The 15,601-nt window shown below is 47.0% G+C and overlaps 1 protein-coding gene across 3 annotated transcripts in view; it reads right to left on the reverse strand.

Moving 5' to 3' along the window:
* Positions 1–14,466, reverse strand: part of PPP1R13B (protein phosphatase 1 regulatory subunit 13B) — a 112,568-nt gene extending 98,102 nt beyond the window's left edge. Inside the window, exon 1 of one of the 3 annotated variants that reach the window (XM_037730251.1) lies at positions 14,440–14,466. In XM_037730251.1, the coding sequence (XP_037586179.1) occupies positions 14,440–14,451 (12 nt within the window). In that variant the 5' untranslated portion in view covers positions 14,452–14,466. Of the gene's footprint in view, positions 1–13,523; positions 13,832–14,126; positions 14,239–14,439 lie in introns of those variants that run through there. The other 2 variants (XM_037730252.1, XM_017505371.2) reach the window with 2 other exon arrangements.
* Positions 14,467–15,601: the final 1,135 nt, after the last annotated feature.

The raw sequence follows: 15,601 nt of genomic DNA on the forward strand, positions 1-15,601 counted from the left end.
TTCTCTGCCTCGACTATTGTAAAGGACTACTCTCTTCACCTCCAGACACTTAAGGGTACTAATTTTAACTAAAACTGGAGTACTTTACATCTCAGCTTAAGATCCATTGGCTGGGCATGGTAGCTCATGGCTATAATCCCAGCACTTTGGGAGGCCGAGGTGGACGGATCCCCTGAGGTCAGGAGTTCAAGACCAGCCTGGCCAACACGGCAAAACCAGTCTCTATTAAAAATACAAAAATTAGCTGGGCACAGTGATGATCCCTGTAATCCCAGCTACTTGGGAGACTGAGGTGAGTGGACCACCTGAGGTCAGGAGTTTGAGACCAGCATGGACAACATGGTGAAATCCCATTTCTACTAAAATACAAAATTTAGCTAGGTATGTGGTGTGCACCTGTAATCCCAGCTACTCTGAAGGCTGAGGCATAAGAATCGCTTGTACCCAGGAAGCAGAGATCATGCCACTGCACTCCAGCCTGGATGACAGAGCGAGACTCCATCTTAAAAAAAAAAAAAAAGGATGGGACAGCTGGGCACGGTAGCTCACGTCTGTAATCCCAGCACTTTGGGAGGCTAAGGAGGGCGGATCACCTGAGGTCAGAAGTTTGAGACCAGCCTGGTCAACATGGTGAAACCCCATCTCTACTAAAAACATTAAAAAATTAGCGAGGCCTGGTGCTGGGTGCCTGTAATCCCAGCTACTCAGGAGGCTGAGGCAGAATTCCTTGAACCCAGGAGACGCTGCAGTCAGCAGACACGGTACTATTGCACTCTAGCCTGAGCGAGAGATTCTTTCTCCAAAAAAAAAAAAAAAAAAATCCTTCTACCAAAAAGCCCTTCCCCATCACCTTCACTCCTTCTTCCTCAATCTTCCAAATCCCACTCAAATGTCGCCTTCTCTGTGAAACTTCCCAACATCTTGAGGTTGAGAAGACCTCTTTGCCACTGCACTTCGCTACACCTTGTATTCTGACTTTTATCTTTTGGAATGACTTTTTTTTTGGTTACACGATTGTTCTCCACAATATGAGCTCACCAAAAGCAAAGGCAGACCCAGCATGTAATCAATGCATCCTAAAGGCACGCTGAGTTCATTCAATAAGCAAGTACATATTAAATGCCTACCAGAGACTCGCAATGTTCTAAGTGCCAAGGATACTGCACTGGGAAAAGAAAACAAACTCTGCTTTCATGGTGCTTCCACAAATAAACAGCAGTGGATATAAGTACCACAAAGAGGAACTGGCTGGGTGCAGTGGCTCACACTTGTAATCCCAACACTTTGGGAGGCCGAGGCAGGCGGACCACTTGAGGCCAGAAGTTCGAGACCAGCCTGACCAACACGGCGAAAATTAGCTGGGCATGGTGGCGCACACCTGTGGTCCCAGCTGCTTGGGAGGCTGAGGCATGAGAATTGCTTGAACCCGGCAGGCGGAGGTTGCAGTGAGTCAAGATTGCACCAGTGTACTCTAGTCTGGATGACAGAGTGAGACTCTGTCTCAAAAAATACGACAAAGAGGAATAAAGCACAGGAAGGGGAGGGGCGTTTCATACAAGATGGAAGGTACCATCCAGGCAGGGACCACAAAACAGGAAATGAGCTTTTCAGCTGACAGAACACTGCATGAAGTGAACCTTATTCTGGTTCTGAGTTAGGTCTGGATAACAGAAAGCACTGCACAGGGAAGGTAAACTTTAATTTCTTTCTTTATGTTTTTTTTTTTTGAGACGGAGTCTTGCTCTTTCGCCAGGCTGGAGTGAAGTGGCACAATCTCGGCTCACTGCAACCTCCGTCTCCCAGATTCAAGTGATTCCCCTGCCTCACCTCCTGAGTAGCTAGCTGGGACTACAGGTGTGTGCCACCACACTCGGCTAATTTTTTGTATTTTAGTAGAGATGGGGTTTCACCGTGGCCAGGATGGTCTCGATCTCCTGACCTCATGATCCGCCCACCTCAGCCTCCCAAAGTGCTGGGATTATAGGCATGAGCCACCATACCGCCTGCCCCGAGATGGAGTTTCATTCTTGCTGTCCAGGCTGGAGTACAATGGCACGATCTTACTTCACTACAGCCTCTGCCTCCCAGGTTCAAGCTATTCTCCTGCCTCTGCCTCCCAAGTAGTTTGGATTACAAGTGCCCACCACCATACCCAGCTAATTTTTTTGTGTTTTTAGTGAAGACAGGGTTTCCCCATGTTGGTAAAGTTGGTCTCCAACTCCTGACCTCAGATGATCCACCTGCCTTGGCCTCCCAAAGGGCTGGGATTATAGGAGTGAGCCACTGTGCCCAGTTAAACTTCAATTTCTAAGAAAAGCAAACCATTTTCTCTCTGTTCTATTAACTTAATAGATTTTGTGATTACCATGTAGCTTCTCTCAGCATGAAGAGCACAAGCATTCTGCCTCAGAGTAACAGGGTCAGTGTGATCCTTTTCTGACTGAATCTTGTCTGCCAAGAAGTCTTATGATTGCTGGAGAAAAAGTACTTGGTAAATGTTTGCTTTTTTCTTTCTTTTTTTTTTTTAAGACAGGATGTGTTGCCAAGACTCGAGTGCAATGGCATGAAGATGGCTCACTGCAACCTCCACCTCCCAGGCTCAAGGGGTCCTCCTACCTTAGCCTCCTGAGTAGCTGGAAACACAGGTGTGAGCCACCATGCCAAGCTAATTTTTTGTATTATTTTGGTAGAGATGGGGTCTGCCATGATGCCCAGGCTGGTGTTGAACTCCTGGGCTCAAGCAATCCTGCTGCCTCAGCCTCCCACAGTGCTGGCCATGAGCCACTGCCCCCAGCATTTTATTTTATTTTAATTTTTAAAGAAATGGGGTCTCAGGCCTGGTGCGGTGGCTCACGCCTATAATCCCAGAACTTTGGGAGGCCGAGGTGGGTGGATGACCTGAGGTCAGGAGTTTGAGACCAGCCTGACCAACATGGAGAAACCCGATCTCTATTAAAAAAATTAATAAAATTAAAAAAAATTTTTTTAAACAGAAAAAAGAGACGGGATCTCGCTCTATTGCCCAGGCTGAAGTACAGTGGTGTGATCATAGCTCACTGCAGCCTCAACTTCCTGGGCTTAAGTGACCCTCTTGTATTAGCCTCCTGAGTTGCTGGGTTTACAAAGGCATGCCACTATGTCCTGCTGATTTTTTATTTATTTTTTTTTTTTTATAGAGACAGGGTATCACTATGCTCCCCTGTCTAGTGTCAAACTCCTGGCCACAAGCAATCCTTCCACCTTGGTCTCCTGAAGTGCTAGGATTGCAGACATAAGCCATGGCACCTGGTCTACTGACTACCATTTTTTTTTTTTTTTTTTTTTTAAAAGATAGAGTCTTGGTGTCCAGGCTGGAGTGCAGTGGCACGATTCAGCTCACTGCAACCTCTGCTCAAGCAATTTTCCTGCCTCAGCCTCCCAGATAGCTGGGATTACAGGCACCTGCTATCACGCCCAGCTAACATTTTTCTATTTTTAGTAAAGAAGAGGTTTTACCATGTTGGCCAGGCTGCTCTTGAACTCCTGACCTCAAGTGATCCACCTACCTCAGCCTCCCAAAGTGCTGGGATTATAGGTGTGAGCCACCGCACCTGGCCCCCAACTACTTATTACATATAGTAACAGATAATGCTCAAAGCAACTAACAATGCTAACAGCATTATGAAATACAGTGGGGGTTTTTTTTGGCTTTTTTTTGAGATGGAGTCTCGCTCCCATCGCACAGGCTGGAGTGCAGTGGCATAATCTTGGCTCACTGCAACCTCGACCTCCCAGGTTCAAGCAGTTCTCCTTCCTCAGCCTCCCAACTAGCTGGGATTACAGGCATGCACCACCATGCCCAGCTAATTTTTGTATATTTAGTAGAGACAGGGTTTAACTATGTTGGCCAGGCTGGTCTTGAACTCCTGACCTCAGGTGATCCACCCACCTCAGCCTGAAGCACCTGTAATCCCAGCTTATTCTGGAGGCTGAGGCAGGAGAATTGCTTGACTGGGAGGCGGAGGATGCAGTGAGCTGAGATCAAGCCATTGTACTTCAGCCTGGGCAACAGGGTGAGACTGTCTCAGAAAAAAAAACAATAAAATAAAGAAAAAGAAAAAAACGATGAATAATACAAAGACAAGGATGTGAGAAGGTATTTTTAATTACCATTAAAAAAAAAAAAAAAAAAAAAGAATTGTGCAAAGTCACAGAGTTAGTAAGAGGCAAAGCCAGAATATACAGTCTCAGCTCTGCACTTGCTAACAACCACTATGCTCTACACTTTCACATCCGTGTTGGATCAAGTCCAACCCTGTATGGCACACACACACATACAGCTCTTCACAATGGGGCCCAACATGACCTCCACATCATATCTTTCTTCATTCAACAAATATTTACCGAGCACCAACTATGTGCCAGTCATTGGGCTAAGTAGCAGTGTTAAAATGGCAAACAAAAAGAGAGAGCTCCTAGTCTCATGAAGCTCACAGTCTAGGACAAGAAACAGAATCAACCAGTCACACAAATGTTTACGATTACAACTAAGACAAGTACTGCAAAGACACTCCAGGTAAAATAATTTGAAATTAGACAGTGGCAATAGTTGTACAACCTCACGCATACACTAAAAACCAATGAACTGTACACACTAGAAGGTGAATTTTATAGCATATGAATTATCCCATATCCCCCTCCCCAGAAAAAGGCACGGCAGGGTGAGCACTTCCGATGGTAGAGCTGGCCAAAGCAGAGACGGTAAAAGCTTTCCAGAGGAAACAATAGAGTTTACAAATAACATATTTACTAAGCATTTACTACATGCCAGGCAACTTTCAGTGCAGTAATGCATCAACCCAACAATGGAAGGTTACTAATTATGCTCAACTCAGAGACAAGGAAGTGAAGGGTCAAGTAACTTTAAGGTCAGAGAGCCTGTAAGTGGCGATGCCAGCATCCATATTTAAGTAAAACAATGTGAGGGTCTGCACTCTTACCTGCTATAGTAAAGTCACCTAGGCAATGCCTGTTACTCAGAACTACTTATGATGCAATAAACAGACCACTGTATTTCATTTCTGATAAAAAGAAATCTCTCCATCCCCTTTGTCATTACAATGGCCTCTAAGGCCCTACAAGATCCATCCTACACTACTCTCCCCATTACCTTTCTGACTCCACGTCCTCCACTTTCCCCCTTACTCTGCTCCTGCCACACAGGCGTATTTTGTTCCTCCAGCATGCTGGGCATGTTCCTACTACACGGCCTTTGCATTTTCTTGAGCTACGATAATTACAATCACAACGTGTGGCATAAATCATGATTCTGCTAAAACCTCAGTTAACATTTTCTCTAAACACATCAATAGTGCCACTAACAAGATCTTGTACTGAACTGTATACGAATATTTCAAATGGCATTAATTTTGATGAAAATGACCAAATTTTTCCAGTTCTATATTGTTCTAAATGATGTCACCAAAGATTTTTATTTTACAAAATCCAGTAACAGCAGCTTTTGCTTACCAATTAGTCTGAACAACAGTCACACAGCTATCTGTGCAGTGAAATAAAGCAAAGCAATCAAGCCAAGAAAGTGTCACAATAGAATCTGATTACCACCATTCCTCTGTTTAGCCCCAGAACCACAGTTTGTGAAATAACTATGACAACAGCATTTCAAGGCACCAAAATCTCACCACACTTTTGCTGAGAAGCTATTCTCCATCTGTGCAAACACATACAAATGCATGTTGACAACCAGTTATATAACTTCAATACAATAACCCAGTGATATTTTAAGTTCCTATTTTGCCAAAAATCCTAAGAAACTGTGATTCCTAAAACCGTTCAGAGTAGGATGCCGAGAAAGGAATTAAAAAAATACATTTAACACATTTACATTTAAAACTGAGTTGTCCCCAAATTCCAGGTGGAAAATACACCTTTTTGTCAAAAACATTCACCTTGGGATCCTTTTTATTTACTTTGAGACAGAGTCTTGCTCAGTCACCCACGCTAAAGTGCAGAAGCATGACCACAGCTCACTGCAGCATCAACCTCCCAGGCTCAAGTCATCCTCCCGGGCTCAAGTGATCCTCCCACTTCAGCCTCTTCAGTAGCTGGGACTACAGGCACTTGCCACCATGCCCAGCTAGGTTTTTTTTTTATTATTTTTGTAGAGACAGGGTCTCCCTACGTTGCCCAGGCCGGTCTCAAACTTCTGGCCTCAAGGTATCCTCCCACCTCAGCCTCCCAAAGTGCTGGGGTTACAGGCATGAGCCACTGCCCAGCCAAAAAAAGGTTTTTATATACACATTTTTGTATCATTGAGACTTTGTTTTTCCTTTTAGAAATTTTTGGGTAGTCCAAGGCCAGAAACAAATTATCTTAAATGGCACTATTATATGTAATTTTTGTTTTAAAGAAACTAGAGGCTTAAAAAAAAAAGGTTGCGTGCAGTGGCTCACAGCTGTAATCCCAGCACTATGTGAGGCTGAGGCGGGTGGATCACAAGGTCAGGAGTTTGAGATCAGCCTGGCCGACATGGTAAAACCCTATCTCTACTCAAAATACAAAAATTAGCCTGGCGTAGTGGTGGGCACCTATAATCCCAGCTACTAGGGAAGCTGAGGCAGGAGAATTGCTTGAATCCAGAAGGTGGAGGTTGCAGTGAGCCAAGATTGTGCCACTGCGCTCTAGCCTGGGCAACAACAGTAAAACTCCATCTCAAAGAAAAAAAAAAATCTGGTCCAGGCCAGGCACAGTGGCTCATGTCTGTAATTCCAGCACTTCGAGGGGCTGAGGTGGACAGATCATTTGAGGTCAGGAATTCAAGACCAGCTTGGCCAACATGGTGAAACCTTGTCTCTCCTAAAAATACAAAAAAATTACCTGGGCATGGTAGCACACTCCTGTAATCTCAGCTACCAGGGAGGCTGAGGCAGGAGAATCACTTGAACCCGGGAGGCGGAGGTTGCAGTGAGCTGAGATCACACCACTGTACCCCAGCCTGGGTGACAGAGGGAGAATCCATTTCCAAAAAAATAAAATAAAATAAAGAACACAATGTATTGTATATTTCAAAACAGCTACGAGAGCTGCTATTGAAATGTTCCCAACACATAGAAATTATAAGTGCTAGAAGGAATGGATATCCCAAATACCCTGACTTGATCATCACACATTCTATGCATGTAACAAAATATCGCATATACCTCAGAAACATATAGAAATATATCAATTTAAAAAAATTTTTTAGGCTGGGTGCAGTGGCTCACGCCTGTAATCCCTACACTCTGAGAGGCCGAGGCAGGTAGATTACTTAAAGTCAGGAGTTTGTGACTAGCCAGGCCAACATGGCGAAACCCCATCTATACTAAAAATACAAAAAAATTAGCCGGGTGTGGTGGCAGCACCAGTAATCTCAGCTACTCAGGAGGCTGAGTCAGGAGAATCACTTGAACCTGGCAGGCAGAGATTATAGTAAGCTAAGATCATGCCACTGCACTCCAGCCTAGATGACAGATCGAAGACTCCATCTCAAAAGAAAAAAAGAAAAACATTTTTTAAACATAGTCCAGTCTTCGGTGTTTGTTTACTAAATTAGGCTGTAAAATCAAGCTTATCAAGTCACTTAATTACTAATTAAAAATTAATAGTAAACATTTACTGAGCTTTTACTATCTGCTCTATCATAAAAGATGTTTGGGAAATGGAAGAGTTTACTAAAGGCTGCCAAAACAAGTGTCAAGTTGCCTTTGACACAACCAATATGAATTTTAGAGAACTTCATACAAATATCTGCCATAAATCGGCTACTCAAGCAACCATAAATGCCTGAAAATTACTATACCCAACTCATGTGACAGATGAGAAACTGAGGCCCAAAGAGATTAAATCCAAAGGTCTTCACTAACGAGTAGGAATAATAACCCTATTTCCCATTCAGGATTTTGTTGTCAATTATATGTCAGTTGTTTATTTTATTTATTTATTTCTTGAGATGGAGTCTCGTTCTGTTGCCCAGGCTGGAGTGCAGTGGCATGATCTTGGCTCACAGCAACCTCTACTTCTTGGCTCACTGTAACCTCTACCTCCCTGGTTCAAGTAATTCTACTCAAGCCTCCTGAGTAGCTGGGACTACAGGCATGCGCCACCATGCCCAGCTAATTTTTTTGTTTGGTTTTGTATTTTTATTAAAGACAGGGTTTCACCGTATAGGCCAGGCTGCTCTTGAATTCCTGACCTTGTGATCTGTCCACCTTGGCCTCCCAAAGTGGTAGGATTACAGGCGTGAGCCACCAGGCCCAGCCAGTTGTTTATTTAAAAAAGAGAAAAACCTATTCTAGTACCTCAAAATGTTTCTACATAGTTAGGAAGAAAATGAATACCTAGAATAAGTAAATATTTAATGAAAGCTAAATATTAAAAAAAAAAAAAATGTCATCCATACCCTGCAGTAAACATGCTGAAAGAGCTCCTTGGACGGAAATAAGTAGAATCATAGCCACACTTCACAGCAACTCATGGAAGTTAGGTGTCCCACTGCTAACATTACCAAACTCCACCACCAGAGAGCCTTCTTTTTTTTTTTTTTTTTGAGACAGTCTTGTTCTGTCACCCAGGTTGGAGTACAGTGGCACAATCTTGTCTCACTGCAACCTCCACCTCCCAGGGTCAAGCAATTCTCTTGCCTCTGCCTCCCAAGTAGCTGGGACTACAGGCACCCACCACTATGCCCGGCTAATTTTTTATTTTTAGTAGAGATGGTTTCACCATATTGGCCAGGCTGGTCTCGAACTTCTGACTTTGTGATCTGCCCACCTCGGCCTCCCAAAGTGCTGTGATTACAGTATGAGCCACTGCACCAAGCCCAACCCAGAGTGCTGACTTTTTTTTTTTTTAAGGCGGAGTTTTGCTTTCGTTGCCCAGGCTAGAGTTCAATGGCACGATCTTGGCTCATCAACCTCCATCTTCTGGATTCAAGCAATTCTCCTGCCTCAGCCTCCTGAGTAGCTGAGATTACAGGAATGAGCAACCACAACTGGCTAATTTTTGCATTTTTAGTAGAGATGGGATTTCCCCATGTTGGCCAGGCTGGTCTTGAACTCCTGACCTCAGGTAATCTGCCTGCCTCAGCCTCCCAAAGTGCTGGGATTATACCACACCCAGCCCAGAGTGTCTTCTTTACGAAGAAAACACACTTCAGAGCTACAGAACACTTCTTGACTCACTATTCTTTTGGAAAATAAAAAGTACCCTGGCCAGGCACGGTGGCTCAGGCCTATAATCCCAGCACTTTGGGGGGCTGAGGCAGGCAGATCACTTGAGGCCAGGAATTCGAAATCAGCCTGGCCCACATGGCAAAACCCCTGCCTCTACCAAAAATTACAAAAAATTAGGTAGGCTTGGTGGCATGCATATGTAGTCTCAGCTACTCTGGAGGCTGGGACACCAGAATCAGTTGAGCTGGGGATGCAGAGGTTACAGTGAGCTGAGATTCTGCCATTGCACTCCAGCCTCGGCGACAGAGCAAGACTCTTGTCTCAAGAAAAAAAAAAAAAAAAATTATATGTATATAAACACACACACACACACACACACACACACACACACATATGCCAAGTCAAGGCAGTTTTCATCCTTTCTATAATCTGAATTGGGCTCTCCATTTTTACTAAAATTCTTTCTTCTGTCAAAGTTGTAAATGCATGGCCTAAATGATTGCAGGCGCAGATCTTAGGGACTAACTGAAGATTATTATTTAAATGATCCCCTTTTTTCCTGGGAAAACATTTTTAAAATGTCATCCATTGACAAAAACATTGACAAAAAGGTGAGTAACTACAGATACCAAAAAACAATACTATTTTCCATAAGAGAAAAATCCCAAAATATAATTTAGATTAAAAATGGAAAGGCCAGGTGTGGGGTCGGGGGTTGGATCACACCTATAAACCCAGCACTCTGGAAGGCTGAGGTGGGTAGATCACTTGAGCTCAGAAATTCGAGACCAGCTTGGGCAACATGGTGAATCCCATCTCTACTTAAAAATACAGAAATTAGCCAGGTATAGTGGCATGTGCCTGTGGTCCCAGCTACTCGGGAGGCTGAGGCAGGAGAATAGATCAAATCCAGGAGGTGGAGGTTGCAATGAGTTGAGATCGTGCCACTGCACTCCAGCCTGGGCAACAGAGCAAGACACCATCTCAAAAAAGAAAAAGCTGGGCACGGTGGCTCACACCTGTAATCTCAGGACTTTGGGAGGCCAAGACAGGCAGATCACGAGGCCAGGAGTTCAAGACCATCCTGGCCAACATGGTAAAACCCCGTCTCTATTAAAAATACAAAAAAATTAGCTGAGCATGGTGGCTTACGCCTGTAGTCCCAGCTACTCAGGAGGCTGAGGCAGGAGAACTGCTTGAACCCAGGAGGTGGAGATTGCAGTGAGCTGAGATTGCATCACTGCACTACAGCCTGGGCGACAGTGTGAGACTCCATCTTAAAAAAAAAAAAAAAAAAGTTAGCACAGACATTATATACTAATTGCCAATTTTCAAATAAAATAAAATATACTCTAAGCCTACGTTGTCCAACATGGTAGCCACTAACCACTTGTAGCTATTTCGCACTGGAAATGTGCTAGTCTGAACTGACATGTGCTGTAAAATGCAAAGTGTCACCAGATTTACACCAGATTTCAAACAGTACCAAAAAATATATAGAATATCTCAATAGTGATTTATTCATATTGATTACACATTAAAGTGATATTTTGGATATGCTGAGTTAATAAAAAATATTGTTGGCCGGGCGTGGTAGCTCACGCCTGTAATCCTAGCACTTTGGGAGGCTGAGGTGGGTGGATCACCTGAGGTCAGGAGTTCAAGACCAGCCTGGCCATCACGGTGAAACCCCATCTTTAAAAAAAAATTTTTTTTTTAAATAAATAAAATAAAAAATATTGTTAAAATTAATACTTTCTCAACCTGTTTCATGCAGTTACCACAAAATTTAAAACTGCATTTGTGGCTTGCTTTAGATTTTTATTGGACAGTGCTACCCTACACAAACTGAAAATATGATCCAACTTTCCTTTAATGATTCATCATGATGATGAATACCAAATATATAATAAATTGAGAAAAATCTTATTTACATTTTGGATACACAGATTAACATATTACTAAGTGGCTAATGCCCTTTTCGGCCTTAGCCCACCTGCACCCAGGTGAATTAAAAATTAAAATTTAAATTAGAAAAGAGAAAAAAGATATTATCAAGTAAGAATGGCATTTCTGAAAACTCCTACTAAATTTACAACCAACTCCAGCTGTGTTAATAGAAGAAGGGCTCAGTCCCACAGGTAGTATTTTTAGAAAACACGAAGGAAATACAAAAGTAAAAGTCATAAAAGAGAGTCTAAGAGAAGTACCATATGTTTCTAAAAGGCAAACAAAAGCAATGTGTTTTAAACTGATAATAGACCTTTTTTTTTTAAAAAAAAAAAAAAAAAGGTATAGAATTTTGGGTTCTACTTTTTTAACCTAGCATTAAAGCAAAATATATTTAAGAAAAAAAAATTATATCAAATTTGAATATACTCTTCAAAGGTCTAAGTTTTAAAATTAAGTCCATTTGGATGTTGGGAAAAAAAAAAAAAAAAAGTATATTGTTTTGAGAAATTTGAAGAAATGTCCCAATTGCCAGCTAAATAAACTTGTTAAAAAGGAAACCTGTTAAGGTAGGAACTCAAAACTCTAATCACGTGGAATAGAAGTAAAATAACTGAATGAATCATATGGAAAATGTAAACCAAGTTTCTTAGCAGGATATTCATAATTAAATATTATACAATGAAGCCAACCAAAATTTTTCTAGATATATTTCAATGCCACCATAGTATGAATGCATCGATCGACTATTACAGGATTTAAGTAAAACTACTTTCAAAATTCTGAAACACCATAATGCCTTCCAAAATCTAGCCAGTGAGAATTAGAGAGGGAAGTTTCCTGCAACAGCTGGGGCTGCAAAAAATAAAAAATAAAAAAATAAAAATAAATAAAGGGAGGGACGTTTCCAAATGCCTTATTTTATAGAGATTAAAATTAAAAATTGAAAATTCAAAGCTATATTAACAATATCTGCATGACATTCTGTTCAGCAAGCATTTTTGGACCATCATCCTATCTGATCCTCAAGACAGCTCTCAGATATTGGTATATTTTTATCCCTACTTTGGAGGTAATTCCAGGCTCAAAGACCTTGACTTGTTCAAGGTCACATAGCTAAAAAGTGGGAGTACCAGTGTTTGACTCCAGATCTTCTGATGCTCATTCAATTCTCTTTCCATTACAAGACAATTATTCATTTAAAACCAAATATTTAGAAACCCAACAAGCCTAATGCTAAAGAAAGATCTAAGTATCAAGTAGATCAAACCTTAAGACTTGGAAAACACTGAAAACCAGCTACAAAACATGCTGAAATGAGTTAAAAAAGGGGAGAAGACATTATCAAGAGAAAGGAAATGAAAGGGGGTGGAATCTAATCGAAACGTCCTCGGTTGCAGCATACCAGAATAGCAATATTCAAGTAGAAAATGCAGAGAAATTGTGCTTTCCTGTGACATGTGATTTGCAAAGTAGTATTGTAGGTTATAAAACTGATTGTGTTACTTTACTATAAACGTGTTTGAGAATTTTACTTACTCCATAGGCACTCAGAAAACCAAAGCCTCCCCAACTGGGTACGATCAGTCCCACATTTTTTCCGTAAGTCACGATGCTTACCTCCCAAAAAGCCAATTTTTAAAAATCAGAATTCAGCATACCCTATTTAGATTACAGGTAAAGGGAAGGGTTGGTAGGACGATGGCAAATTTAATGGCCAATGTCTTTCCAGGCGAAAGCATCCTTAAGGGCAGGACAAAGGCACCGCCACTACAAACGAACCTCGTTCAACCTTCAGAACACGGAGAACAAACCACTTACAGCAAAACGAACCAAGACTGCAGACACGGGAAAAGGGAATTCCTAAGATGGCTCTGCAAATCCGTGCACTCGGCACCGTCCTCAGTAAACCGCGAAGGCCACGGGAACGCGGGCGCCGGGCGTGGGAACTCCGGGCGCGGGTGCCCACCCCAGCGACTCCCAGCGCGACCCCAGGACGTTCGTTTCAGGCGGGTCTCGGCTGAGCCACCCACGAGACCGGCCCCACCGTCCGACCGCGCGCCGGAGAAGCCGAGACGATGACCGGCCCCAAAAGCATCTGCTTCTCTCCCCGGAAGCCCCGGCGGCCCCGCGGCCGGGGAGGCCGAGCAGGAAGGGCCCGCAGGCGGCCCCCGCCCCGCGCTGACAGCCCGGCGCCGCCCCACCTGCCCGCCCGGGGGGCGCCGCGGCCGGGCGCGCCCGCCCAGCCACTTCCTTCCCCGCCCGCCCGGCCTCGCACCGGCCCGCGGGGGCCGGGAGCCGCGGGAGGAAGGCGGCTTGGCCGGCGGCCCACGGAAGAAGCCACCGCCGCCCGCCCGCACCCACCGGCATCATCGCGGCGCGAGTCCGCGGCGCCCCCAGCCGCCGCCTGACAGGACGCTCCGCGCTGAGCTGTGCCGGCCGCTCCGGCCGCCTTCTAAGGCCGCGCGCCCGCCGCCGTGCTCTCCGACCTGGCCGCGGCGAGGCGGCGGCTGCGGCGGGCTGCGGGGCTTTCGCGGGCCCTGTCGCGGCCGCGCTGCGTCGCTGTCCCGGGCACCCGGCCGCCGCCGCCGCCGCCTCAGCCCCAGCCCTACCGCCTCTGGCCCGCCCTCCCGCTCGCTCTTCAGCCCCCGCAAGCCCCGCCCCCAGCGCGACGCCCCGCACGGGTCCCGTCCTTCCCTCTGATTGGCCGGGAGGGCGCGGGGGCGGGGAAAGGGCGGGGCTTCCCGGCTCCGCCCGCCACCCTCGCTCTCGGCGGCGGCCAGGTGCGTGCGCGTCCGCGCTCCCGGCGGCGGGGGAGGGGCAGGCGCGTTGTGGGCTCCAGTGGCCGCCCCGGCCCCTGCGTGAGCCCCGAGTCCGGGAGACCGCGGACGGTGGGAGGACGGAGGCCCGACAGGGAAGGGTCGGGCCGGGTCCCGTAGCGGATCGCGGCAGGGCCGGGACTCGAACCTGGGCTCCCGGAGGTCGACGGTGGGCGGGGCGCGTCCCTGCGGCGACAGCGCGCGCCCGCGCTCTGACCGCGGCCTGACCCCCGCACCGGGCGCCCTGAGGCTGCGGCCCGGAGGCCGGTGGGAGGGGCGCGGGGGGCCCCCGAGAGCGGGCACGTGACCCGGCGCCCTCGGTCGGCGGCTGCTTCCCTGCCGGCGTCTTCTGCGGCTCCCGGGGCCGCGTCCCCACCCCCACGCCGGCTCCCGAGCCTTGCCTTCGCCCGAGCGAGCTCACTCCTAGAAGCCTGCGCCCACCTGCGCCCACCTGTGCTCACCTGCGCCAGCATCCCTCGGTGTCCAGCTCCAGCGTCCCCGGGCAGGGTCCGGACCCCGTCTCTAGGGCCCGGGTCTCCCCCTGCAGCCGGGTCTCCGGGGACGCCGCCCCCTCGGACCTGAGCGCCGAAGTGACAGAGCCCCGGGCAGGGCCCCGAGCAGACCCTCAGCAAAGGCTGCCAGGAGGGCAGGCAGCCGTTCGGGGCCCCCCACATGGTGCCATTCGCCCGGACCGCCGCGGAGTGCAGACCGGGGGGCTAAGGTGCTCCCCGCCACAGCACCGAACCCCCACGGGCACGAGAAGGGAAGGTCTGCGGATGGCCCCAGACACACAAGGCGTAAGCCGCCCTGGGAAGGGCCGGCTCTGTGGAGAAGGCCGCCGCGGGGTCAGGGTCAGTCTGGAGCCTGTCTGGCGCTCGGAGAGGCTTCTGGCTGCTGCAGAGCGGGGGCAGAGCAAGGGAGGAGGCCAGGGAGCTCCCACCAGCCCATTCCTGGGGAGCCACCCCTGTCCCTCAGAGGCCACTGGGGCTCGTGTTCGACAGTGCAGACTTTCCAGTTAGACAGACTTGGTTCAGCACCGCCTCTGTCACACCCTCGCCTGGGATCCTAAATAAGCCGCATCTTTTCTGCATTGTAGTGTGTTTGTATCTGTGATGGGAGAGTGTAGGGATGATAGTGCTTGCCTCGTGTCGGGAAGTGGGGGGGCCTGTTCGGATGCGAGGGCTGGAAAACTCCCAGCACAATTTGTGGCACGTGGTAGCTGGTCCATAGATAGCATTCTGTAGTGGGTGATTAGCAAGAGGCTTCGTATACAGACCTGGGATGCTGAAACCTAACCCACACCGGGGCATGGATGGCTAACGACACCCCTCTTCTGGGAGCAGGGTTTGGAGAGAGGAGGAAGCTCTACATAATCTAGATAATGAGCCGAGGCTGGAAGTTAGAGACATAACCCGAGTTCTAATTCCAGCTGCTCTGCTTCTGACCTCCTGTGGGGCCTTAGGCAACTTGTACTCCTCCTCTGGGCCTTGGTTTCCCCAGCTTTGACAGCTGATGTCCCTTAGTCACCAAGGGGCACGGCTGGCCCACGAAGTCTGACCAGGGACAGGTTTTGCCAAAGCTCTTCAGAGAGGTGCCCCCCTGGGGTAAATAAGCCTGCTCTCC

This window comes from Cebus imitator, unplaced genomic scaffold (assembly GCF_001604975.1).
Source record: "Cebus imitator isolate Cc_AM_T3 unplaced genomic scaffold, Cebus_imitator-1.0 Scaffold338, whole genome shotgun sequence".
Lineage (NCBI taxonomy): Eukaryota > Metazoa > Chordata > Mammalia > Primates > Cebidae > Cebus > Cebus imitator.